Source organism: Hippocampus guttulatus, chromosome 12 (genome assembly GCF_054856545.1).
Source record: "Hippocampus guttulatus isolate MCC_2025c chromosome 12, RoL_Hgut_1.0, whole genome shotgun sequence".
NCBI lineage: Eukaryota > Metazoa > Chordata > Actinopteri > Syngnathiformes > Syngnathidae > Hippocampus > Hippocampus guttulatus.
In genome coordinates this window covers 10,690,198-10,716,116 of record NC_141272.1, presented here as the reverse complement: position 1 = coordinate 10,716,116, position 25,919 = coordinate 10,690,198, and the positions used below count along the sequence as shown (strand labels likewise).

Genomic DNA, 25,919 nt, shown 5'->3' with positions numbered 1-25,919 from the left:
GCCTTGCTTAGTGTTTTCTCATTTTCCTCGCCTTAGCCTTGCTGTGGCTCTCATACCTATCTTCAACCTGCAACCCACCAACCCCCAATCCCCTCCACCTTCCTCCTCAATGTATAACACCCCCCCCCCTTCCCCCCGCATCCCCCCTGCGCAACCGCCTGCCTAACCACCTCCAACTCTATTTGTATTGTAATTGCCTCGGTAAACAGCACCACTTTGGCACCGAGCAGCTCTGATAGCTTATGTTTGGGATGCATTAAGAGTGGCGAAGCCAACTGTGTGTGTGTGTGTGTGTGTGCGTGTGTGTGCGTGTGTGTGTGTGTGTGTGTTTGAAAGATTGAGTGGAATGCATCCTGTTGTGTTTGCTCTTCAAAATGTTCCATTTAAAAAATATATATTTCACAATGCTTTTATTCTTTTGTTGTACATTCTGCGGCTTTTGGTGCCTTTTATTACAAGAGACGAGCTTTGTGAGATACAGTACGTGCAGGCATTCAGCTGCTTTTTAAATTTTTTTTACTTTTTGACAAAAACATTTGAGATACGGGTGTATGTTGACACACTTCACAACAATAAGCAGTTTGGCAATGAACAATTCTTCTTTACTGACACCCCCTAGTCAACATAAAGCAAAAAGGATTACACGTTGCGTATTTAAAACAACCACATGGCTTTGCCATATCTCAGTCAGTTTAGAAAAATGCTAACAAACAATAGAGAATGCCATAGACAGGCTAACAAATAGCACCAGTGTCACCGTGTTATAACCATTTAGCAGCACATATTTGAACACAAATGGTGGAGCAGCACAGAATCAGACACTATAACAATAGTTGCAGACACATATTCTTTATCTTTTGGAAAAATTACTATTAGTCAGTCAGTCGTGATAACTCTTCTTCGCGTGTGTCACTGTGTCTGTATTACACTGCCCCCAGGTGGCCAAGGCATACACACAAGAAGGAGCAGGACCATGTTCATTGAAGTGAAGCAAAACCATTTCGCAAAAACGGTTTAATTTTTTCCACTTTATTTATGTCGTTGTTACTGTATGTTTTTTATGAAGTACAATATTTTAGAGTGCTACAGTAGTGTACAGACACACACAAAAACGTTTTTTATTTCAGAGGCTTTGTACAAGCGTGGTGGTCACAGAACAGATTAGACACCGCTCGAATATTTTGGAATCACATTATTTGTCATCGATCTTGCGACTAAATGAAACACCTTTTAAACGAGCGCACAACGTTTTTTTTTCCAAGTGAATATGTCCTGGGGAAAATGAGATCGAAGCACACTATGAGAAGGTCCACAAAAGCAAAGCCACGGCAAAGATGGCATTCTCCAGTACATTCAGATCAGCAAAACGTCACTTTTTACTTCGCCTTGTTCCTGCTTGATTATGAGTGTGATGGGCATGACGTTTTTATGCGATCTAATGTTGACCGAGCGTGCCATCAAATTCATTTCAAAGATTTGCCGTGAAAAAGGCTCAATGGACTTATTCGTACATTTACATTTTTTGTATGTGTTCATCACCATGATTGCTTTGCGTATCTGCAACAATTTCAAATCTATGACAGAAATTGCATATTCTTCAAAAGCCCATTTGTTTTGTGAAGAGCAACAGTTTCTTTGAAATAATGGATCAAGGCGTCGCGGGGGCGTCATCCACAATTCAAATAAATACCCTGGTGGAAAAGGCACCTCCTTCTTCACTCAATCAAGTAAATAAATTAGGCGTGTGCATCATTATGTAAGTTTGTAGACGCTAGAATTCACATACAACATTAGTGATGTGTTGCGCTGCATGAGGAAAATGGTGATCATATTGGAGGCTGACTGGCTTTCTGTTCACCTCACAATAGAAAATGGATGGATGGATTCTAATTTAGTTTGTACAAACTTCTCCCCACAAAAAAAAGATTGGATTACGGAATTTCTTATGTGTACGAGGTTTTCAGAAGTACGCATGGAGCCTTCAAATCATATTAAAACATAATATCAAATGCTCGATAAGCTTTTCAATGTCAAGCTGCTCCCCATTCTTGCTTTTGTCTTCGCTAATGTAAAATAAGAAAATAACTCTTATATTGGAATAATTTCCTTAGCTATTTCATTTTTTAAAAATCCTATCTATTCCTTAGATATTACACTGTAATTAACTATGACAAAATGTGCTGAGTCTTCAGGGATGTTTGATGCCACCCACACATGACTGATACTGGCCCAGCTTGTTCTCACATGAATTGTTGGAGCGTCTGCAATTAAAAGTATTCATTTTACTTTGATGAAAATAATGCAGTCGCTGATGGCGAAGCCCGACTTGTGTGCGGGCAGTGTGGGATCGCTTCCCACTCAGTGACGGTGCGATTGTGGGTGTGAATGGTCGTTTGTGTCTCTCTATGTGCCCTTTGACTGCAGCTGGCGACCAGTTCAGAGGGGAGTGCGTCTTTTTCCCAAATTCAGCTGGTGCAGGCTCCAGCAACCACCGTGACCCTCATCAGGATAAAGTGTTGTTGAGAATGGATGGATGGACGGATGAAAATAATGTGGCCTCCAAGCATCATTTATTCATTTCATATCATTGATTACGAGAAGAATGTGTCTTTTTAGACAATACGGTAAAATCTCTGGGGGATGACTGACCGCTATCCTTGAGTCTTTTCCGCTTAGATGTCTTTATTCATTTGATGGGTTTTTTTTCCTTTTTTTTTTTTTTTTTTTGCCTTCATGTCTTCCTGATGTGTGTTCGTGTCTTTGTTTCAGTGAGACGGTCCTCACATTCTCTGGCCACTGACATCTTTGAACAGCACCTGGGGGCGCATCTCCTGCAGGTAACTGCCGCAACACTCACATCTTCCCTTCCCGCCTCCTTTTCAACACTTCTCAGCACGGATAAATTATGTTTTCCTTTCTGTAGCTCGAGGTGGGCAAACATTTGTGCTCGAGGGCCACTTTTGATGTCCAAAATGGACAGAAGGGCCAGCTTCATTCGTAGACGAGGTCAAAATATGTATGCAGAATGTGTAAAATGATTGTATTGATTTTATTTTATTTTTTTTGTAGTCGACGTTAAAGTGATGATCGGTGTGTCGAGTACAATCAAACGATGATGTCATTAACATTTGGTTTAATTGTCAACTAACTCAGTGTCGCACCTACAAACACAAGCTCACTCAGTCTCGCCATCGTCCTCAGTTGCACAGGCCACACCCACTGACCTGTTCATCCAATCACATTAAAGAGCATTGGTCATTCGTTCATATTCGGATACTCTTTGAAATGGTAGAACTTGAACAACAAATCCCCGAACAAAACTGCAGGATTGCTATTTGTTACAGAAAGTAAGATTTGCACAAATCCGCCTTTTTATTGATTTATTTATTTTTACTACAAGTACTTTTTTCTTGATAGTGGATCGTATTCTGAATCCGCCCTTGTTTCTTTCTCTGCACATCAAAAATGATAATAATAATAATAATAATAATAATACTTACTTTATAGCAATTATATAATATGTAATAGTATATTGATTAATATTTGTGAATTAAGGGTTAGGTTCAGCAACAGCGATTTTTTTTCTGAAACGTCATAGCTGGAAATGACAAGGCATGGTTAGATCTGTATTGCACAAGCTTTTGTAGGCCAAATTGAAAAACCCCAAACTGAAAATATCTCAAAAACATGCAAGAAAAAGACTTTGTCAAATATACGTTTAGGTCCATACTCTGATAATTTTCTGTTCACTGCAGGAGGAGCGAGTGTTTTGCATTATGTATTGTCGTAAACCTCCACTTGTGTTACAGAGAACGTGGCAAGATTTTCGAAAGATCTGACTGTTTGTCAGACCGTAAGGGTGTCTGTAATTTCTGATTGGATGAGGGAGTCGGGGGCTGTGGTCAGTGGAAGGAGGGGACGGGAATGGGAGGATGTGGAATGAGGGGGCGGGGGGGGGGGGCGATTCAAAGAAATGGGACTTGGATAATTTTTTTTTTTTAACATCAAGCCTGCCTGTTTAGATAGGCGTGCATTTGTGATATTTGAAAATTGACTTCTGGATTTAGTCAGCGACCACGCCAGCGTCTCATTTTTAGTCCAATATTTTCACATGCTCGAGGCACCGTTTGCCGCACAAAGCCAGCACCTGTTGATTTCAGCGAGCCGTCCATGTTGTGAAAGCCAAAACACATGGTTGGCGATGGATTGATTTCAAGCTATCAGGATCAGCGTGGAGTGCCATCAACGCGTCAATGCGTCACTCGCCCTCGAGGGCCATATTTCGCCCGCTCCTGCAGTAGCCGGCAACACATCTTCCCAACGATCTTCCCAAGACAGTAATGGTCACATCACTAAGCCATGAACTTCAGATGTTCAGACAGCGTCTTGAGCTGACCTGTGTACATTTTGCACAGGTGAATTGTAGGCTGGAGGAGTGTGGCGCAAGAGGGCTGCGGGGGGGGGGGGGGGGGGAGTGCAGTGTGTCGGTAACACCGCAGATTAGGAAGAGGCTGAGGGAAGGACGCCAGTTGGAAGAGCAAGCGCAGCAGCGAGGGATAAGGGGGAACTACACGGATTAAGGGAGGAATGGAATAAGGGAGGCGTGGGAGCAGGTGGAGAGAGGTTAGGAATTTCCAAGTGAGACAGTTTGTGGGGGGAAAAAAAAAGAAAGAAAGAAGCACACGTCCGCTGTCCTCTGGCATTTTAAGGAGGGGTGGGAGACTTAGGGAGCGGCGTTGATAGGAATCAAATTAATGCTGCGGAAGAAGAAAAAAAAACTGTATGATTCTTTCCTCCCCAGCCGTCCTGCGGCCGTAATAGCCTGATAATTGCACTTTAGTTCTCCGACATTCAGGCGGCTGGTTTTTCTCCTCGCCACGACACACGACTCCCCACACCCCGCACGGCCACACATTTGCATACTGAATGTGTCACTTGCATAAATTACCGCTGCCACTTTAAGCACCGAGCCCGCCAAAATAGCAATCATTCTTTATAGCGGACTGGCCCTGCTCTGTGTGTGTCTGTGTGTGTGTGTGTGTGTGTGTGTGTGTGTGTGTGTGTGTGTGTGTAAGCTTGTTGTGACGATTAATATTTTTCTGTGAAGCAGTCCTCTCTAATGGGCTGGTTGTATACCTTTCACTTCTCATTAGACTCACCGCAGACTGTAATGACTCTGGTTTTATCTGTGTCTCTGTTGCTGTCTGCATATGCATGTGCCTGTGTGTGGTTGTGTGCGCGCGTGTATGTGTCAAGAGATGCAGTGTTCTGCTTTAGTTGTGAGTTCATTACATCTGATTGAAGCAGCTCTGGTCCGTGTACTATACTGCTCTGAGTCTCCTCTATGCTTTTATCTTTCGATGTGTGCGTACGTGTGCGTATGCGTGTGTTTCCATGCGTGTAAGTGTGCGTGTGTGTGTGTGTGCGTGTGTGTGTGTGTGTATTTTTGAATTAAGAAAAGGCCGAGGGGTGACGGGTTGTTTGTTCCCCCATTGTAATTTGTTCGATACATACTAATTGCTCTAATTTGAATGTCTCATTGCCTTTGGTCGTGTGTGTGCCTGTGCGTGTGTGTATGTGTGTGTGTGCACAGTCTTTGGACGGCTTTGTGTTCGTGGTCAGCCAGGAGGGACGTTTTCTTTACATCTCAGAGACGGTTTCGATCTACCTGGGACTCTCGCAGGTAAGGCAAACTCAGCACACACACGCAAACACACACACACACACACACACACTATCATTCATTCAGTCAACTTCATCAATCTTTCATTCTTGTGAAACCTACTTTTTTTTCCAAAGAAATTCATAGAAATACAAATAATCAGGTACAGAATGCAACAGTCATCATGATAAACCCTTAATAGCGATTATTAATTGGCATGCAAGTTTAAACATGATTAGTAGTACTGGAGCTTTACTTTGGGACATACATGCACACACACACACACACACACAAATATGCAGCATCGTTAAGTTGCTTTAATGCGGACACTTCATTTCAGATTTCAGTGAACTCTTGACATGTTACCGTTTTCAACAGGAATGGGGAGTTTGAAATGAAGTCCCCCTTTCTGCGAAATTAATTAAACATAACTTTCAACCAGTAGCACTCCGCCCAATTTAACATTATTTCTAGAGCCCAAAAAAAAAAAAACCCAAACAAAGTGCTGATCAATAAAGCAATCATTAAAATGTGATGAAGAACAAGAATCCATTTTCTGATTCCTTTTATCCTCACAAGGGTTGCGGGGGGTGCTGGAGCGTACGCCAGCCGTCTTCGGGCAGTAGGCGGGGGGACACCCTGACCCGGTTGCCAGCCAATTGCAGGAATAACAATAATAAATAGATCAAATATTATTTTCTGACTAGGGTTACATTGACATTTAGCATACAGGAGGTGCAGACAAGACAGAGCAGCAAGATTGAAGTCTTCAGTATGAGGATGCCGAAATCATAGCGCTCGCTCATGTCTCTTCCCAGGATGCTGAAATTATAATCTCGTGATCACAGCCTCACTCACGTTTGCTCCAAGATGTGAACAAACAACTGCAGTTTTTAAACAGCCGATATGTTGTACATATACAAGACTGCTTCAATTATTCCGCTGTCCTATTTAGACTCATCCTGTCGTCGAGTTAATGAAGACCTCAGAATGTCATTTCACTTTTTTTTCTTTTTTTTTTTGCCTTTTGAAAATAATGGAATAGAAATAACCATCATATTTTTTCGCATGAAAACTCTTATTTTGGTTAGGAGGAACAATTTTAGCAATTGAGCTTTCATTAAGTGCTGGTCAAATTCCTTTTTTTCAGCACTGTGCAGCATATGTCATGTGAGTGTGAGCGCAAGTGTGCGTGTGCATCTTTGACGACTCCCCTCGCGCATGCCCCTCTTCTCAGAGCATCTCCGCTCTCTCTCTCTCTTCAGGTCCCTCGCTCTCCAGGTGCTCACCTCTGTTGATTGCCTGTGGCCTCTTGTACTGTGAATGTTAAGTCCTGCCATTTTGCCCAGATGCATAAATAATAACAGTAATTACTGGGCCAGCAATCAAAGTGTCGCCCCGGCACGCTGGGCCTGTCTAGGGGAACAAATCGATAGGCATCTTAAAAGCCACATTGATTGTAGGGAGGGGGAAAAACACCAAGGGGGATGGCATGATAGATAGAGACAGTCGGGAGGGGAAGAGAGAGAGGCGGGGTGTGGAGGGTGGAGGAAGGGGGTGAGGTGTGATAAGGGAGGAATGTTTCAAAGCGAGAAGGAGACAGTGTGTTACAGAGGGAGAGGGGAAAAAAAGGGGGCGGGGGGCGAAATGAGCTGATCGTGACAATAATGGATGTAAATTAGAGTCATTTTAATTGTGGGAATCGGCTGTGATTGAAGGTCTGCGGGCGGCCATGTTAACTAAGTTGATTTTTCTCTCAATCTCAGTACAGTAATCACACGCCGCGTATGGGCTGAAAGATCTTTGGTCATTGTGGTTGGCTCACGCCTGTCCTTTATCTCGAGTCCGTCCTAAGGTTGTGATCCAATTTTGCTTAGCTGTGCAAGAATATTCTCAGTGTTCTACCTGCCTGATTACGTACACTGTTCCAGATAATAACCACTGCAAAGGCTTTCATTGGTGATATTTGAAACATATATACAGTATATATATTTTTTTTAGAGCACAGACCTGTACACTAATGAGGTAAACTATGTCCTGTCGGCAGCACTAATGTCACCCGTCATCCAGTGGACCACGCTTTACAATAATATAAAATGATTGTTATTTTTTTTTAAATCTCTGATCAGCTATTTTAACCCACAACAGAATGTAAGATAATACAAATCAAGCAGAATGAAAAACAAAAAAATTCATTCATCCCATCGGTGATGTATTCCCACTATCAACAGAGATTATTCTGCAACGTCACTGGTCAAATTCAAATTTACTAGCATTGCACGCGGCAAGGTTAGAAAATGCAACATTGAACAATGTCATGACCAACATTGAAATACACGAATGTGGCCGAAATGTTTAGCAAAAAAAATTAAGTTGAGCTTTTATCCATCAAAAAGTATATTTCACTCTTTTATTCCCCATGACGTATAAATACGTCAAGAGAAGCCACTACAAACACCCGCCCATTTTCCTTTATTCATTTATTTGCATCATAGTGTGCAGAAGGGTCTGATCAGCCTCTGACTAAAGATCCGCTTGTCTGCATTCTTAAATCATTTAAAATCTGTCCAGCAGGTGGCAGCAGGCGTAAGGGATCAGCCAGAATCATGCTGCAGAACAAGTAGAAGAAAAGGAGGAGGGATGCATGGGCGGAGTTCTGGAGTTGCGTGTAGTCACGAGAGAGTGCATTTCGAGCCACTAACGATGGAGAAATCGACACAATTAACCCGTGACGATTGCTTTCGGGGAAGAAAAGCTTCCAGCATGACGAGGGAGATAGAGTTGCTCAAAGCAGCAGGATGCTTTCGCAAAAGTGACAAGCAGACATCAAAAGAGGCTCCGTGTGCACGGACATCGTCTGCCTCATGCAAAAGCCACACCCCTGCGAAGGCACCGCGAAGTGAAAACAGAATGCCCTTGTATCTTTGTTTGAGGGGTTTGCTCCAGTGAAAATGACTGGGATTCATTGAGTTACGTTGTTTGGCAGCCACTGGAACATTATGCACAGGATGAACATAAACACTGCATTTAAATGCAAAAAAATTAATAATCATAATAAAATAAAAAATAAATATATTGATAAAGATTTATTTGAAATTGAGAATATGTCCCTTAATAAAAGTTTCAAGGCAAACAGTTCTTAAAGGTTAAATACAAATACATTGTCCAAAAAAAAGTTAAATACAACTGAATTGTACCTAGGAAGTGATTTGTACAACAATTTAAGAATCGCCGCAAAATGCGACTTTATTGTGTATTCATTCATCATGAAAGGTGCAAAAATAAACGAATGGAGCCCTATTTTTGGAAAACTGGCATCCTTGTGCTTGGCGTCAAAACGGCCATTGTTTTATTTTCGTGCCAGCGCAAGTCAAGTCTACCATGTTTGGGGCCGTGTTGCATCTCTGCGTGTTCCGGCGCATGGACATCTCTGATAATTTGGTAACAGAAAGTAGACCGCGCTTGACGTAAAAACGGACACATCTCAATTTTGTTCCACCCAAGTGTACCTTTGCAAAGTCCAGTAAAACAAAACTCCACCCATGCACACAGTTAGACTGCGCTTTGTGCTAGACTTGTACTGGGATCAAAAATCGAGCCCACCGTTGTCAGTGGCACCCTTCCGATTGACTGAATGTCTGTTCGATAAAAGCAAGCAGGCTATCCATTCAAGATGCTAAATGTCCTCATCCCCAAGGGCTGGATCAACACTGCGTGCTTCAAGTGACACAAGTTGGATTTTTTGCACTCAAGCGGCACAATTGAAAAAAAGCATGGAATTGGATACCCGGATCAGGATCTGGCCTCTTCCAACTATGAATAGAAATCATATATGAATCAGATATATCCCAATGTCAGTGTAATATAAACGCATAGATGCGACTTTTGTTTCTTAGTTTGCAGAATACATTTATACTCGTGTTTTGTGATTTTCACATTTAGTTGTATGTTGTCCAGCCTAGTGTCCATTCTGTTGAAGAGAACTATCAACTGAAATAAAAACCGTTGAAATATATTTACTAAACGGTAGCCAGCTTGCTAACTGAATCATGTCGCGAAGTGAAAATCCACCATGTGCTCATAAAATGTGTTAGCATGAGCATGGAACCAAAAATGTCCACCTTGTCAGCAAGCTGCAATTAAATTCATTCATTTCTAAAAAACATGGGGAAACGTGACTCCTATGCGTTTCTAACAACAAATATGAAGATCGTTTTGAAATCTCAGATTTTCGGGGATGAATTGCGAAATTCTCAAAAGTGTGTTATGATGATATTAACACAGACAGTTGGCATACAATGAGGATTGCGCACCTGGACCTGCAGTGTAAATTCTAAAATCTAAAGACACGGGCGGCACACCTCTGCCCTTTAAATGATACTTAACATCAAATCAGACTCGCATTGGAAAGAGAGGAATTAGCGGAGAGAGGAGCAGACCTTGACGCTCTAGATTGACCCTCACATATAAGACACGCATGTCCATCGTAAAAAGGCATGAGAGAACCCCCCCCCCCCCCCCCAAAAAAAAAGACGAGCGAGGTAACAAGGGAAATTGACGGAGAGACGCTGGTGGAAGATGAGCGAGCGACTACCAGCGTGTAAATAGACTTTAAACGTGCGGCAGAAAGGGGATTTGCCGTGGGATTTCCGAGGTAAACAAGACAGCCGGGCTTGGGTGGAGATGCTAATAAAACAGAGGTGTTCTTATCGGCTGAGCAGATGGCCTAACTCATCACATCTCCTCAAACAGGACCTAAGCCATCAGCATCGCAGATTACGCCCCAAACCTTGAGCACACAACGTCCCGTTTACCTTCAGCAACCCCCTTCCACGCACCCCCAAAAAAAATAAAAAATAAAATGTAGGCTTTATTCTAGGAGGAAGGACATACATATGAGAGGCAGTGTGCTGGTCTGTTTATGGAGAAAAGACAGAGAGGGAAAGGTAAGTCTGGCAAACGCACACACAGGCACACACTTTGTTGCCGAGTGGAGGCGCTCGCAGGGGAGAGAGGAAGGACAGAAAAACAAACGAGTGCAAGTGTGTAACTGGTGGTTTCTTTTAGAGGGCATGTTGAACCCCCACCCCCTTCTGTCGGAAGGTGCGGGGGGGGGAGGGGGGGCCTCCCGTCCCTGACGTCTGACCCCTCTGCCCCCGGGTTCCTCCCCTGACAGTGGGGGGAGCGGATGCTTAACCGGCTTAGCCCAGGTCACACACCTTGACCAAGGGCACAGCCGGCCGGTCCCGTCTCCCCACGCCCCCCCTCCCCTCCCCCCACCTCGCCGAACCCACAGCTCCAACTCCCCAGACGCCCACTCGTATCATTGCTCCTCTCACCGGGGTCCCCCCGGCCTGGAATAAGGCCACGCGGCGGAGTGCATGATGGGAAGCAGCGGAGGGTGAGAGGATGGATGAAATCAAGGAGATTGGAAGCGGGAGGGACTTAACGGGGGGGGAGAAAGGGGATAAATGGGGAAAAGAGAAGAGAAGGCTGGATGCTCGGACCAGGGAGGAGAGGAGAATTGATCTGGGAATGGTTAGTATGCAGCCCCCGCTCCCCCCCCCCCTACCTTAACCCCCCTTTGCCCTCCCTCCCCACCTCTCTCCTCTTCCATCAGTCAGTGAGGACTGTGAGTGTGTTGTGGACCACTGCCCGGATGCCTCATACATATTAAACCCCCCTTGCTATTATTTATATCATGTCTCTCCTTCCCCCTGCTTGCTGCCCTCCTCCACCTCCTCCTCCTTTTGGTCTTCTGGTCCTCTTCCTCCTTCTCATCCCAGTGCATACATGCACGTGCATGTCTGCGCAGGGCACGCAAACAATGGCACACACAATGGTATTAAAAACAGGCTGTCTAGCCGTACGCACGCACGAGAATGATCTGGGTCTCTCCTCACGTTGCCGCACCCTGCCACCCAATTACCGCCCCCCCCCTGCAGCCCCGCCCACTGTGCGTGCCACATCCTATACCTGTTTTTTTTATGTCTGAGCCTGACTCATCCTCTCAATGGCTGCGTCTGATTCTCATCGCCTCCTCTCTGTCTGATCTCTGTCTTCAATCCCTCCCTTCTGCCGGTGATGGAGTGATAGTATTCGCCTAGGTCTTAAGCCCAACCCCCCCCCCCCCCACTCCATTGCCCCCTCATCGTAAAACCCATGAAGACAACATTGAGAGACAAACAGGACCTCTCAATGTTGTCTTCAATTCTTCCAAGGGGCGATGGGATTTTGCATCTTTCACTGGAGCGGAGGCAAACTTATTATCCTTCTATAAAAAATAAGCTATCTATCGATACCGTATTTTCACAATCATACAGCGCACCATATTTAAAGACGTAGTGTCAGTTACGGGTGCTATTTCTGTATTTACCACATACACAAGACGCATTGTATTATTGCATGGTAAAATATACGCTAGCTTAATAAAATACGGTTGTGTGCATGCTAGCGTATGTTTTCAAAAAGGCAGTGGCAGCAAAACTGATTTTGGCTGTACTATATTGAAGTATTGAATAATTTACTCACGTTAGATTTTGATCAATCCTCATCCTCAAATTCATCAAAGTCCCGATCTTCTGTCAGCTGGGCAAGTTCACATTCAAACACGTTAGGTTCCATCGCGTCATAGTCAGAGTCCCTCTCGTTGCAGTGCGTCTCCTCAGAAACGATGCCGGCTTTTGCGAAAGCTCGAACAACAGTGCAAGCAGAAATGTAAGCCCGAGCATCCACAATTCATTCACATACTTGCCCGGATGGATAGATGGCGCCGTTTCATAAAACAAAATCATCGACCACCATGGACTAGTTGATCTTGCAGCTTCAATAGCTTGCAGATTCAACTGTGTTTCGTCAGCGTGTCTCTTCATAGGTCCCATTTTCGGCATGTTGTTTTGTACAATTCACGTATCGGCAACTACTGGAGGACGTGCGTTTCGTGTCCTCATTCACACCCACCATTCTCATTTTAACATCCGCATGCAGTCCTCAGTTACGTCCGACTTTCCTCTATATAAGCAACATGTTACAACATCAGTCTGGTAAATTGTTTTACATGTGAATGAAAGCTAATAAGGTAACTGCCCTTTGCAGTCATGGTGTTTAGTCTAAATGTGATTTAGGAGTGTCAATATATTCCAATTCTCCAAATGATTTTATTGTGTGCAACCACCTGATGAAATTAAATTGAGTAAATTCAACATGCCATTTTGTCAGCCTAATGCCCCTTTCCCACTGCTGCAAAATCACGGGTAAACACGCTTTTTTAGCCTGTGGGAAAGGCTCACTGGCCAGTGTCGATCCGTGTCAATCCGTGTCAACCAGCACGCCATCGGAGGGGAGTTGTGATCGCCTCGGATCGCCTCCGCTTGCTGTTTGAAAGTCGAACACGGGTCTTCCCGACAATTACGTGATGACATAGGGCGGTACGTCATGAGTCATAACATCGCACGCCATCGACCTCATATATAGCACCACCCCCCTCAACAAAGCTAGGAGATCGCCCCTTAAGCTGTTGTCTCAGTAGTAGCAAAGAATTGATCCTCCGCTGCTTTTCGACCATTTTGAGAACGGTAAAAAGCATGATAAAAGAAAGAACACGCACTTCCATGTTGCTTTGTTTACCACCCAAAAATCTGTCGCACTGTCATCTACTCAATCACAGCGTGGTGACGTAACCAGACACAAAGTGGTGGTGCGGGGGGGGGGGGGGGCAGAATCACCTTCTGTTGGTCAATGGAAAAGGGACAATATGCCAATTGGTTGCGTGCTGCCACGGATCACTACGACCCGCGAGTTTCAGTGGGAAAAGGGTTTAAGTGTCTGTCCATCGTGGGAGTTGCATTCCAGGACCACATGCGTTGGCTGGATAGAGACCGTACTAAAAAAACTAAAAATAATTAACAATTTAAATATTACACTTTACGAATCACTGCTCTAGAACCTGCTGACTTTTTTTTTTTAGCTCCATGAGTCAGCAAAACACCAGCATGTTGCAGGCGTCAGAGTTGGGATGGAACATAAAATAACGTTAAGTCAGCAGGATGGACTATTTTGAGGAAGTAACAAAACCTTCAAATCTTAGGAGCAATATGATCACATTTCGAGCCTTGGTCGTGAGTCTTGCCAGTGAAGTGTTTCCCTTTAATACCAACCTATTCGAGGCAGTTGATTGCAAAAAAAAAAAAAAAAAAAAAATGGTCATACGCCAGTCTGTCGGAGACTCCCAACACCTATCCTATCACTGCTTGCAGCGCTGGGGCTGCTTTTCCCCGGCTGTCCTTGAGGGCCTGCTGAAGCTCCCATAAAGCCCGCAGTAAATGGCTCTAATCCGGTAATAAATGGCTGTGTCCTACAGACAAGGGTGTGAGGCTGCTGCAGCCACAACGTTATCAGATGGAATGCTATTGGCACACACAATCACAGGCGCACACATACCCCTTCACAAATGTAATAGAAACTGCATGTACATCCAACACACACACACACACATTCATTTACACGTTCAGCATCGGGCCGAGTCGCACCTGCTCCGATTGTGCTGCTTTTTATGGATGCCATGCAAGAGCGGCGCCATTATTGCCTTTAAATGATTGGAGATTTGACTATGATGTATTGTGATGATGGGATCACGCCGGGTGCTTTGAGCTCTTTATGCCTGTCGGGATGGACTGCTGGCGGCGACTAAATGAAGGAGCAGGGTGGAACACGGGCGAGGAAGAAAAAGAATAGTGATGCGACCTCCAGAGATATTTAGAGTTCAACCGTTTTTAATCAGGACATACTATTTGATTTTTATCTCGCCGGGTTATTTGAGTCATACTGGCATCACTTGCTCCTGTGAGACTTGGAACGTGTGTGTATGGGGGGAATGTCTTACAAGCGCCCGCCTTGCGCACTCCTTGTTGAAATTGTAACCCACAGCAAGGTTTTCATTTTCCTGTCATAACACGTATTGATTTTTCTTGGTGGGTGTGTGTTCAGTGTGTGGTTTTGGTTTGTTTTTTGTCAACAAGTGTGTGTGTGTGTGTGTGTGTGTGTGTGTGTGTGTGTGTGTGTGTCCGCCCTCAGGTGGAGCTCACGGGCAGTAGCGTGTTCGACTACATCCACCCGGCCGACCACGTGGAAATGGCCGAGCGGCTGGGGATCAGGCCCCACCTGCGAGCAGAGGCCGGCTGCCAAGTGGGCCCAGAGAGCGCTCCCTCCAGCTCGGCCTCCGCCTCCTCCCTGGCCGGCACGCCCGAGCCCAGCGGTAGGGTAATGACTGCGAGCGCATGAGATGAACAGCCATGATTAATCTCGCGCTCTGTAATCCTCAGCAGCGCCATCCAGTCCTCACTCTCCCGTTGATGAACCTCCTGACCGCGGTTTCTTCATTCGTATGAAATCCACGCTCACCAAGAGAGGGCTACACGTCAAATCCTCTGGATACAAGGTCACTCTTAATTTTCTACATCTAGTACAGCACCCTGGAAACTTCATTAGGTACACTATGATTTCCAATCCAGCAAAAAAAAATTTTTTTAAATTACAAAAGAAACTATTGCACAGTAGAGGTATTTATTTATTTATTAGTATGCTTTTGGGCCAAATGAAACATCATGCATCTTGCTTTAATTACCAAATACTGCTCCGTTAAAATTAATAGGATACCTTATGTTGGTTCTATACATACTGGCACAAGAAAATGCAATGGCCTTAACTAAGGAAAACAAAAATTGCCTGCGTGACTTGTTCACGATGGAGAATTGCCAAAAACTAAATGTTTGTGGTTTGATTTTGTATTTTTGGAACGCACAAGCCATTAACACACAGGGGAAGCAACCAACTTACCGAATGACTCTATGGAAACAGTCACGTAGGTTGCAGCCGTGAGCATCCGTCCATATGAAGCCATCGACGCCTCAAACACCAACATTACATCCTTTGACATAAACCAAAGCTCTTTTTAGTTTTGTGGGTAAACGGAGTTCAATAACTAGCCAAAAAAACTGCGATAGTCTCCTTTTTGAGAGCCCTTGTGTCTTCTCACCATCTTATTAGCCACGGTCTGTGTGGTCAGGCGGATGTACCACGACAGCATCTGTGACTTGCCCAAGTGCATCACCTTACAATACGATATTGACTTCATTAATTTCACCATCCACTACGTGTTTTGTCAGATCATTTTTACACGTTTGCCTTCAATCAAGGGTTCCCAAAGTCAAGACCCCAAAGTAGAAAGCTGGTTTCCGATCTCTGGATCTCCCAAATATAACACATCAAGTAAACCAGGGACAAAATGCAATATGATTGTGAATAAGCACAACATAATTATAAGATATTCTGATGATATTTGACAGCGATATCAGAGTTTGTATATGTTCAATTTATATTGTCGAGGCGGCCAAACTCATTCAAGGCCCCGGGATCCCAAAATATATCTAAAAATAACCCCCCCCCCCTCCCAAAAAAAATAATATAAAAAATACAAACAAAGAACATGAATTTCACATGACCAATTTGAATCAAAATGCTCTCTGCCAAGAACTGGTGCGCCTGCAGGAAACATTTCGGGGTCTTTACCCTGCAATTATAAGCCAGTGCAATTTATAGATCCATTTCCTATTGCACGGAGCTGGAGCCCATCCCAGTCGACGTTGGGCAACAGGTGAAGACTGGACTAATTGCCAGTCAATTGCAGGGTGCATAGCGGCAAGCACACATTCACCTCTATGGACGATGTAGAGATTTCAGTTAACATGCATGTTTTTACCGGGTACCAGAAGAAAACTTAGGCGAGCACAGAGAGAACATTCAAAGTCAAAACTAAGCATTTGTATGTGTTTTGTGGATGTCATTAGATTGCGCAGGTGTACCTAGTGCCATCAATGTCCTACATGTCCTTGTTTTTTGCATGAAAGAATAACAAGCAGCACCTTGTCACTTTGTTTTGCTCTGCTAGTGTTTCACAGCAGTGTCAAGATGGTCGTTTTCACTGTGTTTTATTGCTTTGACCTTATTTCACACTGAATAGCTGCGCGCTGCCTTTTATTGCGGCGCAAAGCCAGAGCTTTGCCTTCAATGGGATTCTATTCACTAGTTTGTATCCAATCATCTGAACGTTTTGTGTGTGTGTGTGTGTGTGTGCGTGTGTGTGTGATTGTGTGATTGTGTGTGTGTGTGTGTGTGTTTTAATCTTCAGGTGATCCACGTGACCGGGAGAATACGCTACCGGCCCGCAATCGTCCCTGGAACAGCGCGTTCAATGCCCCGGCCCATGGGGATGGTGGCGCTAGCTCACACACTCCCCCCTTCCACGCTCAATGAGGTCCGCATGGAGAGCCACATGTTTGTCTTCAGGGTCAACATGGACCTGCAGGTCACATACTGCGAGAACAGGTGAGGTGTCATTGTTATTTGGTCGTTCGTCCCTTTGGCTGAGTGGCTAGCACAGTGATTCTTCAAAGTGTGGCACGAGTACTGTACTGCTAATGGGTTGTGAACTCCCTCTAGTGGTACGTGAAAGAATCACTGAATCCAATGTTATAACCGTGCATAACGTTACAGTGGCTTCAATCTTTCTTTTAATGTTAAGTACAATTCAGTTGCAGTTAACCTATAAGTAGAATACGTTTGCGCAAGCACAAGGAAGCACAAAATGTCTTCCTTGTGCTTGCCTCGTTTTTTTTTTTTTTTTTTTTTACCGGCATAACGGCTTTCTCCAACATTCCAAATTCATGCTGAATGATTTTGAAAAATAATATTATTGCAATATTTTTTCCTCAATATTGTGATTTAATCTGCCATTATTTCTTCAAGGTGTGTGTGTGTGTATTATATATGTTATCCATCCGTCATCTAATTGACTCAAAAAGATTTCATGGGTGTGAATGGCTGTTTGTGTCTATGTACTTGTAATTGGCCGGCACTTCATCCAGGGTCCCGAATAAATGCAAGCGCTTTAGAAATGAACAGATGAATGGTCCCCTTCGTCATGTGGACATCTGCATGACTGACTTGTGTGCAAATGCAGGATATCCGACTATATGGACCTGACGCCCGCAGAGGTGGTGGGACGCACCTGTTACCACTTCATCTATGTGGAGGATCTGGAGAACCTGCGGCAGAGCCATGAAGACTGTGAGTGTCCTTCCAAGCCCGCACACGCTTTTCAAGGAGAGCCTGTTGAATCCTTCTTGTTGTGGTCTCTTTGGCGCCCTCTGCTGCCCTGTCCATGAAATGTTAGTCATAACCTCTACCCGAGAAGGTCATGCAAATGTGGAGCTGTTCGTCTGTGCGCATGGGCAGCACGCTGTACTAGTGGTGTGCACGTCTGTCTTACAGACCTTAGGTTCTGCGTGCGAATCTCAGTTGTGGGATTTCCTCGGTGGAGTTTACATGTTCTTTCCGTCGTTGTGTGTTTTTTCAGGTACTTCCTCCCACCTCCCCTAAACATGCATGTTAGGTTAATTGAAGACAGTCTAAACTGTCCATTGGGATCAATGTGAGTATAAATGGGTGTTTGACTGTATGTGCAAACAGCCCAAGGTGTCTGTCTGCCTGTCACCCAATAGGCAACTGGGAGAGGGAAAAGCACTATTGAAAATGGACCAACAGTTTCTTTTGCTTTTCACGTAACGTTGAATGCATCAAATAATTGTACGGATGACAACAAAAGTAGATGAAAGAAAAACATAATATGATAATCAAAAATATTGAGATCCAGAATAAAGTTGAATAATATTTTGACCAACAATAAATTTTCCCCAGTGGGGAACAAATAAAGGGTATCTTAATCTTAATCTTAATTCTATCAACAATGTTTTTTAGCAACGATTGAAGACTAATACCTGATTAACACGTGACAGTTCACATTTGCCCGTTCTCATTAAGAGTCTGTAATTCTTTGTTTTCTCCCCCTTTTTTGAACTTTTGTTTTTTCCTTGTAATAGTTTTTCTTCCATTGTTGGAGCTTTATCATTTACAATTATGCATGCAGTGGTTATAAAATGTGAACTGCCAAGTTTTTGTCATGTAAAAATGAGATCAAGATAAAGCATTTCCACCGCTAATGTGACCTCTAACCTGGAAAAGTCAATGGAAAGCACACACACACACACATTTTGATGAGGAAAGTAAACAACAGATTGAAATAATGCGATTGCACACCATGAAAATTTGAATGTTATTTGAAATGAATCAGACACACTTTAAACAGTGACTGGTACGTGCGCCGACTCCCATTTATCATCCCATTTGAATGTGATCAGTGAATTCTGAGCACGGCCACATCCCAGTTATAAGAGGGTGTGTATACTTGTGCAACCGCGTTATCACAATTGTTTCCCTTCTATTTCCTCTCTCCAAAAGATTTTTATGTCCACCGTACATGCTTACATTGCAATACATTTTGTATTGTTCAATTCTAAAGGTGCAATCCAATTTATAGTTTTCCCCCACATTTTTCTTTGTGTGTGTGTTTGAAATCCCAGTCGAAAGAAATATTGCAGTGTAACAATCCAACATCCAATATGAAGACACAACCAAAGTGCATCAGATAAGGTTTCAGTTTGTCGTATCGGTATAGAATATTAAACCATCTTGTTTCCCTGGATGATACTTTTTAGCGGTTAAAATCATAGGCTGAACGCATGACTTAATATGGAAGAAATATTGAAGGCTTTTTTTTCACACACACCCCTACCCTTCCCCCTTCTGCTCTCCCCAGTGTTGAGGAAAGGCCAGGTGGTGACAGGGTACTACCGCTGGCTCCAGAAGAGAGGCGGCTACCTGTGGATTCAGTCCACCGCCACCGTGTCCATAAACCACAAAGCCCCCCACGAGCGCAACGTCATCTGGGTCAACTGCGTCCTCAGGTCAGTTTCGGGAACGAAGCGGAGCACCACGCTGTGTTCACACCGGCTTTGAAGGCAGGAATGATGAAATGAGGTTTGACTGACTCCAAGAGCTGATGAGGATACCTGCAAAAAGTTTCTGACATGAAAGAAAAGTCATCATCGGGGCCCATTAGAGTTGATGGGTTAAGCGCTGACAGATATTCGATCGTGAAAAATGTGAAAATACCCTCATCTGCGGCCCCAGCGTTTTATCCCCTGCATAATCTATTAACCCATACAAAAGCTTTTATTCCTAAAATCTATATTTAATGTTATTGCAGGCCACTGTAACATTCACACTGTACTTGTATTGAATATACAATACAATACAATACAATACATGCTGATTTATATAGCGCTTTCACAACAGCGGCAGCTGTAACAAAGCGCTTAACAAAACAGTTAATATAAAGTAAAATAATAAACACAACACATATAGGAAAACATGTTTCAATTTTAACCATGTTCCAAATTGTAACCCTTTCATGCACCCTGTCACCTGACAACATGGTTAACTGTCCACGGTAGTAACCGCTGTCCCTGAAAGGGTTAAAACAGTGGTGTCAAACATACGGCCCGCAAGCCGGAACAGGCCCGCAGGATCATTTAAAAAGGGAAAAAATGCATAAAAGACACGGAATTAATATTTTTAATAAAATGCATTTCATGGATTATCCGCTGGGGGCACACTATTTTCTCTTTAATTTATAAAGTGCAGGCAGGCATTTAATTTAGATTTTATATGCACATGTAAATAGTTGGCGGTCCGGTAGTCCAGTGGTTAGCCCGTCGGCTTCACAGTGCAGAGGTACCGGGTTCAATTCCAGCTCCGGCCTCCCTGTGTGGAGTTTGCATGTTCTCCCCGGGCCTGCGTGGGTTTTCTCCGGGTGCTCCGGTTTCCTCCCACGTTCCAAAAACATGCATGGCAGGCTGATTGAACACTCTAAATTGTCCCTAGGTGTGAGTGTGCGCGTGCATGGTTGTTCGTCTCTGTGTGCCCTGCGATTGGCTGGCAACTGGTTCAGGGTGTCCCCCGCCTACTGCCCGAAGACGGCTGGGATAGGCTCCAGCACCCCCCGCGACCCTAGTGAGGATTAAGCGGTTCGGAAAATGGATGGATGGATGGATGGATGTAAATAGTTTAAAAATCCTTTCTTTATAAATCTTAAAATGCATGACTATATTTTACCATGTTGAGCCTGGTGATATAGTTTGAAATGTGTTCATGTAAGATGTCTCACAAAAGTTATACAACAAAGAATTTTTTTTACATATTTACACTTTTTGGTTGTTTGGGTAGAAAATTTCTTTTCAATATTTTGAATTTCTATGTAACAACTTCTCTATGGACCAAAACCCATCTTTGTTTTAATTTATTTATTTGGGGGAATTGTCTTGATATTATTTTGATATTATAGTTAGGATGAGCCCTTCATGTTAGCAGGTCTCAACTGTGGTGTGCTGAGTATAAATATGTAGAAAGTCACTTTTGCTAGTCGGGAATCATTTTGAAATCAATTACACAACGTTTAATGACTATTAGTGACACACTTATTGCACAAATGTTAGACCACCGCATAACCTCAATAATATATGCTCTCCCCCTTTTATTTCCTTGTTCGACACACACACACACATTAAGTGCATAATACTGTGTTAGGGCAGCTGAGCAGTCGCACAAAAACAAGAGTAGGCTGAATGTTGATGCTAATTGGGCTGAGGCCGTATAATTACAACAAACGAATGTCAGAATTTTGGGGCTTGAATAGTGTTTTAGTTCATTAAGCGCTGTAATTACAAGAGCTCATTAACTTCCCCAACAGCCTCCTCCATTTTGGAGAGGAGTCTGGCTTGTTTATCGGTGGGCTCTGTGTGTATTTCCCGAGGGCAAGGCCCGCATGCGGGTCTGTTTGCACGCGACACCGTGTAGCTGTGGTGGGCGCCAACGTTTGATGTTGCGTTGTGGCGGCGTACTAATTCGATGCTGTGACGAAGGGTGATTATTCCCTTCAGTCTGTTTTAGTTAGAATTTAGATTTTTTTTTCTTCACCCCCACCAGTCGAACGGAGCTGCCCGACACTCCTCTGGATCTGCTGCAGCTGCCAGAGAGCGTCAGAGCCGAACGACTTCGAGTGAGCTCCCCTCCCACAAACAGCTCCCCGCAGGCCCGAGGTAGGATGCTGCAACATCCTATAATACTGTAGCCAGGTTTGAATTTTAACACAGCGTAACTCCGGGCTTTTTTGCATTTGTTTCCTTCATTACAGACATGAATTCACTCGTGCTGTAGATTTTTTTTTTCAAGTTCAAGTTTTTCAGGATTACCGGTACTTTAAATCAGGATGTATTGGATTGTATTTTTCTTCCAAGGGCTGCTCCAAATGACTTTGCTTTTTGTAAATGGCACTTGTCGTTTTTAGTGCTTCAGCTTGTCAATTAGCGGGTACAGTATGTGTCATTGATATATTATAGTTAGTTTTGAACATTTTTACCGCTCAGCTTTCTGTTAAAGGTTTAAAATGGAGGGGTTTTCAGGATTTTGGGGATGCTCCGTGACCCAATATTTCACTCGAATACGTCCACCCCTGCATTGAGCAGCAGCCCAATCTTATCTACAGAACAAAAACAAGAGCAATCTGTTGGAAATTGACCATTTTTATACGTTACTTTTGACTCAATAACACAGAGCAGAAAGTGGACCCAACCATTTTTTGCATTCCGTCTTCACCATGATGATGAGAGTTGTTATTATTCTAGTTGTAAATAGTTTCTGAGTGTTTCCGCAGACCGTAGGAAAATGACTGGTATGGAAAAACAATTTATTAGTTGTGTCGATATTTTCAGTGCGTACCACGGGCTGCTAAAAATAGCCGCTAGACACAAATATTTAAACACATTTCATATATTGACAGAAAACATAAAAATATTGTCATAGTAATAGTGTAGTGATCTGCAACTTCAGCTTTTTTTTTTCCAAACTAACAAACCTAATTTGTAATTTCATGATATACATCAATAATCAATACGATATCCAGGATAAATGAACCGACAGTGATCACTTTCTGTAGGCGTAAAAAGCAGCATTACTTTTAAATAATTTTCACCCACAAACTAGGCTGTTCTGGAGGACTTACCCTTTCGCACTGTCTCAAACTAAATCATTGAGAGATGAAAGTGGAATTGCACCCAATTTTTACAAGCACCAAAATAGATGTATTAACTATAAAAAAATAAAAATAATAAAAATAACAGGACCGCGAACTTGCAACCCGTGATGGAGGGGGAGGTTACTGTACAATGAAAGAAAGATACCAAATGTTCCATTCCACTCCCTTCTACCTCAGGCTCCCAGCCAGCAAAGAGCTCAGCGGGAAAGAGCGACCCCGACACGAAAGCTCGAGAGAAGTTCACCACTGCCGCTGTCCAATCAGAGAACAGGAGGAAGCGCCTGGTGAGGTCCGAGCCCGAGGGCGCCCCCCCTGAGAGCCGCCGCCGTCTGGATGAGCTGAGGCACACTGAGGAGAGCGTGTCGGCCTCCTCGGACCTGGCCAGCGAGAGCGAGGGCGAGGACGAGGACGAGGAGGAGGACGAGGAGCCCGACTGGGAGCAGGGGGGGGACGGTGACAAATTGAAACAAGAAGACGGCGGAGGGAAGCCGAGCAGGGGTGCAGACGCCCCAACGAGAGGTGAGCGGGGAGGGCGGGTACACAATGGGCGAGCTGTGATCCAGCAGCTGAAGAGCGCGGTGACCCCGTCCGCCAGCATCAAGACTGAACACGAGGCCCTGGCCACCGGGGGGCGCTGGGGCTCACACAGCAGCCAGCCCCAGCCCTCTCACGCGCACACCCCCTCCAGCAGCCTCAACGGCGACAGTCCCAACACCCCGATACCCGACTCCTCCTCTAGCAGTGAAGCGCCGCCGAAGGGCCTCTTCACCCCTCCCTCCCCGGCCTTGTCTCCCGTCATGCCCGTGTCGTCCCCGCTGCCACGCGAGGAGCGGGCCGCCCCGGGGGCGGTTGGTCGGGGCGGCGGCCCGGGCTGTGGCCCTGACTTAGAGCTCCTCCAGAGACTCGCCGCGGGGGGTGCGGCGGGGCGGGTACTCTTCCATCCCCTTGCCCTGGGACCCCAGGGCCCCCAGAGCCTGTACGCCCCCAGCACTATCCGCTACGCTCCCCCCGAGCTGCCCCCCTCCCACCACCATGCGGTCGGACACGGAGACGGCCTGCAGTTGCGTACGGACCACCACAAGGGACCCCCGCCGGCCTTCTTCCCCCACCTGCAGCGACTGGCAGGCCTGCCGCCCTTCAGCGGGTTCTCCCCTTCGGACAGCCCATTCCCCTCCGGACTGCCGTTCTGTATGAACGGACTGCGGGGGGCCGCCGGCTCCGAGGAGGACTGAGATGATGAAATCGACGTCGACGTCAGGACATTAAGCCTCTGAGGATGTCGCTAATTGGACTTGAACGACTGCAATGTTAAAAGTGTGACAGGTCGCCGCTGGGGGAACATTTATTTCGCCACCGGACAAGCTGACAGTGACTTACTTACAAAAAAAAAAAAAAAACAGGATGCCTCGCGGTGGGAGCTCCCGCTAGACTTTTTCCAACGAAATAATGAACTGACTTTCAACGGACCACTTCTGTGTTTCTTCTACTCAGAGAAGCCATATTGTATATAGAGACAACAACCATGATGACCCTCAGCTCAGCAACCCCACCTCACCGTCAACCGTCGTCCCAATTAACCCAATTAACCCTCTCACCAATAGAAAGAAAAAAAAAAGAAGATGGACACTTGTCGGAATGGGTTTTTATTATTGCAGTACAGTATTATATAATTAATCTCTTTTTTGGTGACACTTTGAATCTAGAGCTTCAAAATAAAGGGAAGTGATTTTTGTATTGAAATTGAAAATCATTACAAAAAATGAGTCACTCATTAAAAGCACATTGTTGGGACAAAAATATAATTAATAATAATGCGCCCAGACATTCCATCGTATGTAAGGGAGGAAATGTAATTGAAACAAAATGCTTTTTTCTTTCGAAATATATTGTGCGTCATGCTATTTCTGTATGAAAGCAATATTTTTGTTATTTGTGTTGTTTCCACATAAAGCGCTCGAAGAGCAGTTAGGACGAAAATACTCAAATTGGGCAAAAAAAAAAAAAAAAATTACATTTCGGGTTTGATTTGTACAAATCAACAAACTCAAAACTGGGATGGAATTGACCCAGGGAGCTGTTGGTCTCTTTTTGCCCCAAATTTGTTTATTGTTGACACAACTGTTTTAGAGTGAGGCAATGAAAGGATCGAGGGAAATGCTCTACAAGCAGTTGGTCTAAAAATAACCCAAATTATGGGTCGAAAAGGGACTTTGACATGACTTTTGTTGTTTTGATCAAAAATATCCCCCAAAATTGGGTCAAATCCTTTTTGAAATAAACTGGGTTATGTTTGACCCAACTGCTAGTGAGGCAATGAGAGGAGCATTTACAGGGAAATGCTCTCAAAACAATGAGGTCAAAAATATCCTAATAATGGGTCATAAAGGGACTTTCACCCAACTTGTTTTGTAAAAGACGACCCAAAAAGTTGGATTGTTTTGACAACCCAAAATTGTTGTCAAAATTGGGTCAAATTGACCCCTACCTGGTTGGTCCCCGTTTGACCCAAAATTGGGCTATTTTTTACTGTGAAGATTTGACCGCTTGCACAATATCATCACAATTGATTTTATTATCATTTTAACAACAGGAAACGCTTCATTGTTAGTCTTTTTTTTTTTTTGAGCACTTAACTGAAAATTCAAACTGGAAGCACTTCACGCAGCTTAAAACAGAAAACAATGCAAGAGTGATCGCAATATCCGAGCTGTATCGCCGTGCAGCCGCGGGAATAAATAGTCATTGATGAAGTAACGGAGCATAAAAACGGGTCATAAAATGACAGCCATTAAAGTCACAGTCGGGTCAGGAGACACTTCCAGTGTCAGTCGACTGGGGAATAAAGCCCCATCCGTCATTTTTACATGTGGTGGCGTTTCACTCGAGTAGGAGATGTGGGGGGTGGGGGGGGGGGGGGGGTTTCAAGTCATTTTCACTGAAAAAAAGGGTACCCAGAACAGCTATAAAACTGTGAAAAATATGTTGAAATTTCAGTTATTCTTTAAATCATCATCTAGTTTAATTACTAGTAAAAAAAAGACGCCTCTTTGAATTCTGTAGCACTTTGAAAGCCTGAAAATAAGTATGTGAAGTTACGCCGATGTTCTTTTTTTTGTTTCTGCGGTGTCAGAAAAATGCCATACCTTTTTTATTTGTTTTCCTTCTCCAAATCTCAGTTGTGCTGTCTGTGAAATATACAAATTCAGAAGA

At 44.2% G+C, this 25,919-nt stretch overlaps 1 protein-coding gene across 2 annotated transcripts in view; it reads left to right on the top strand.

Annotated features, from left to right (window-relative positions):
* npas1 (neuronal PAS domain protein 1) overlaps positions 1-25,594 on the top strand; it is a 50,551-nt gene extending 24,957 nt beyond the window's left edge. The window contains exons 4-12 of one of the 2 annotated variants that reach the window (XM_086126236.1): positions 2,770-2,837; positions 5,594-5,683; positions 14,735-14,915; positions 14,986-15,098; positions 16,848-17,044; positions 17,679-17,785; positions 19,374-19,521; positions 21,602-21,714; positions 22,887-25,594. In XM_086126236.1, coding sequence (XP_085982362.1) covers positions 2,770-2,837; positions 5,594-5,683; positions 14,735-14,915; positions 14,986-15,098; positions 16,848-17,044; positions 17,679-17,785; positions 19,374-19,521; positions 21,602-21,714; positions 22,887-23,941 — 2,072 coding nt within the window. In that variant the 3' untranslated portion in view covers positions 23,942-25,594. Of the gene's footprint in view, positions 1-2,769; positions 2,838-5,593; positions 5,684-14,734; positions 14,916-14,982; positions 15,099-16,847; positions 17,045-17,678; positions 17,786-19,373; positions 19,522-21,601; positions 21,715-22,886 lie in introns of both variants that reach the window. The other variant, XM_086126235.1, reaches the window with a different exon arrangement.
* The last annotated feature ends 325 nt before the right edge of the window (positions 25,595-25,919 follow it).